At 39.8% G+C, this 3,191-nt stretch overlaps 1 protein-coding gene across 1 annotated transcript in view; it reads left to right on the forward strand.

Annotated features, from left to right (window-relative positions):
* Positions 1-1,077: 1,077 nt before the first annotated feature.
* The window catches only part of CUNHXorf58 (chromosome unknown CXorf58 homolog), a 20,357-nt gene continuing 18,243 nt past the window's right edge, over positions 1,078-3,191 (forward strand). The window contains exons 1-2 of the mRNA XM_077773140.1: positions 1,078-1,217; positions 2,243-2,342. Coding sequence (XP_077629266.1) covers positions 1,093-1,217; positions 2,243-2,342 — 225 coding nt within the window. The 5' untranslated portion in view covers positions 1,078-1,092. The remainder of the gene's footprint in view (positions 1,218-2,242; positions 2,343-3,191) is intronic.

The raw sequence follows: 3,191 nt of genomic DNA on the forward strand, positions 1-3,191 counted from the left end.
GGTCCATGTCACCAAAAGAAAAGATAAAGAGGCCCTGCTTTAGTAGAAGAGACTAAGCAGTGACTTAGAATTTGGGAACTGCATCCAAACTGGAGTAATGTGTCAAAGGTGGAAAACCAAAGGTGGAATCAGTTCATTTAGTACACAGCCTCTCACTTTACCATGGAGGGAGCTGAGCTACAGAGAGGTTAAGGAACTTGCCCAAAGTCTCACAGCTATTCCATGATAAAACCAGGACGGAAAGTTCTTAGACATGCGTGTAAAAACCTTCCACTCTCACTAGGCATGGGAGACTCCGTAGTTAGCAAGATGCCTCCGACCCTCAACGAGCTTATTGGGGTGACAGCCAAGAAAACAAATTATGATGCAATATGAGAAGTACCGTAAAAGAAAAACACGCACGGTATTGTGGGACGTTGGAGACAGGGGTGAGCAGTTGTATGAAAAAGAGCACTTCAGAGAAGAGGCATCAATTAGCTGGGGTCTTGAAGCCTGAGTTGATGTTTGCTGGTGGTAGAAAAATCACTCCAGGGAGAGGAAATGGCATGATCACTGGTACAGGTGTGTAAAACATTGACTGATTTTGGCGACAAGTTCTTGCTCTCACAGTCTGGAGAGGAATGCTGATGAAAGTTGGTATTTTGATATTTGAGAGAGTAGACAGTACACTGAGAAAAGCCTGGAACACTATTCTAAAGAGTCTGGACTTCAGTGTGGAGGAAATGAAGTGTCCCTGAAAGATTCTAAGTTAGGGAGTGAGAAGGCTAGTTTACTGTAAGGTCTACAGAATTAACTCAGCTGCAATGTGGAGAGGGACTAGCTGGACGCACAGACTGGAGACTGAGGGTCTAGTTAGAAGGCTATGGATAGATCTGCTTGTTTTTTCCATGTACCTCAGAATATTTTTAGTGCATAAAGCATGTAAACTGTGAGCAACATTAAGAGATCCATGTTGCCTTTCTTTTTGTAAAGGGCTCTGGAATTAGCCCAGCAATCATATGGCCGTTGAGTTTTGTCCAAACAGTGCAATAATATAGATTATGACCTCAAATGCTGAATCTGTGTACTTTCAGAGTACTTCTTCATAGGAAAATGAAGCGCTTGAAGCACTTCTCAAAGGCATCAGTGACTGATGTTCCGAAACCAGATAAGCCAGGCTCAGGAAAAGACCACAAAGTGCATTTGCCAAATACTGTAAAGGGAAAGGAACTACAACAGTAAGTAGCCATCTTTCGCCCTTTGTCATTTTCCACAACGGGTCAGTTTCCATACGGTATTTACCCAGCTAACATCAAACACTTCTTGTTTTGTAAATTAGAGGGGTTTTTGTCTGTTTTAAAATTACTTTTGAATTGAATAGTAATTATTATAATTATAGTATTTCATAATTTGCAAAGCATGTTAACACACATTTCTTTGATCCTGACAACTCTGTGAAGCAGTCTTATTATTACATTTTATAAGTGAGGAAGCAGCCACTGGGAGAAGGTAAGTGATTTGCATAAGGTTAAACAGCTAATGAATGGCATCAGCAAGGATTTAAAGCTTTGTTTCCATACTCCAGGCCTTCTCTACTCTGTCTTATAGTCTGCATTTGCCAGCTAATGGTGACATTATATAAGAGTACCTATCTCTCTTTGCATGCAGCCTTATGAGGGGTAATGACGGAATTGGGGGGGGGGGTTGGAAAGGGTGATCCCTACAATTCACTAGTGCTGATGCATGATCAAAAGTAAAATAATTCTGTGACCTGACTGGGATGAGCCTGGTTCAAGCGAAGATCAGAGAAGGGAGTTTCTTTTTTTAGGGCATAGTTGTCTGTTCCCAGAAGAAAATTAGACCTACTATAACTTTGAGTATTCTACATGCTCTTTTCATAGCACTTGGACTAGTCAGACAGTGTTTTAAAGAACTGTTATTAAACAGTTAATGGAATCATTTTAGGTTATGGATGTTTCTAGAAAGCAGGTTTGTCCCTTCACACATTTTTATTTATAATATATATGCCTTTTGCTGATAAAGCTTTAGCTGGGGCTTTTTTTAATATCTCAAGGGAGATATTCTCAAATATTTTATATCCTCATTCTGACTAGATCTGCAAATGACCACATCCAAATGTTCCTCATTAGGTCAGTGGGGGATGGGAGAGTGCAGGGGGAAAAAGCATAAATTCAGAGTTCCCCAAGATTTTAGGAAAATGAAAACTACTTCACTCACCTTAACTTCTTTTTGTCCCTCTCAGAACTAAAAAGGATATTTCAGCCCAAAGGATACAGAGAGCTTGGTTATCTTATATGGACAAAACAATATTTCACCTCCTAAAGCACACAATTCGTGCAGCAGTATGTATTTTGCTTTTTGTTTTCTCTGGCAGATTTAATTACTTATAAGCCTAAAGGTCTGTTAAGTAAAGATAAAACATGGAACCTTTTTTAAAATCTCTTCTTTTTGAATCTAATAATAATGCATGCGGTTCTAGGATTGTCCCAAACGAACATTTCTGGATTTATTTGTAAATGACGTGGGTGCCTATCATTTCTTTTTCTGAAACCAAAATAAGATCTTTAAAAACTTTCAATTTCTTACATGAAGATGCAGGCTGGTGATCATCAACAAGAAAAATCGCTCAATTAAAAGTGCCCTTACCAGGGCTCCTGGATGGCTCAGTTGGTTAAGCGTCCGACTTTGGCTCAGGTCATGATCTCACGGTTTGTGGGTTCGAGCCCCGAGTCGGGCTCTGTGCTGAAAGCTAGCTAAGAGCCTGGAGCCTGCTTCAGATTCTGTGTCTCCCTCTCTCTCTGACCGTCCTCTGCTCATGCTCTCTTTCTCTCTCAGAAATAAATGAAACATTAAAATTTTTTTANTAAAAAAAAAAAGTGCCCTTTCCTTCCACCCAGCAATTTCACTTCTAGGAATCCATTCTACAACATATGTTCCATTTCATCGCAGTATTGTTTGTAACAGCAAAGAAAGTAAACCAAATAATGTCCACCTATGGGATGCTGGTTAAATAAGCATTGGTGCTTTCACAGTGTTAAACGTAGCAGCCTTGCATGTGATTCTGTGATATAAACAAAGGTAGCCAGGATGGCTTATGTGAGAAAAGGCAAGTGCAGGACAGTATGAGTAATATGGTCCTATTTAAGAAAAAAGCAAAAGCAAAAACAAAAACACCCCAAAAGTGGAAACCC

The sequence above is a fragment of the Crocuta crocuta genome, unplaced genomic scaffold (genome assembly GCF_008692635.1).
Source record: "Crocuta crocuta isolate KB4526 unplaced genomic scaffold, BGI_CrCroc_1.0 scaffold660, whole genome shotgun sequence".
Lineage (NCBI taxonomy): Eukaryota > Metazoa > Chordata > Mammalia > Carnivora > Hyaenidae > Crocuta > Crocuta crocuta.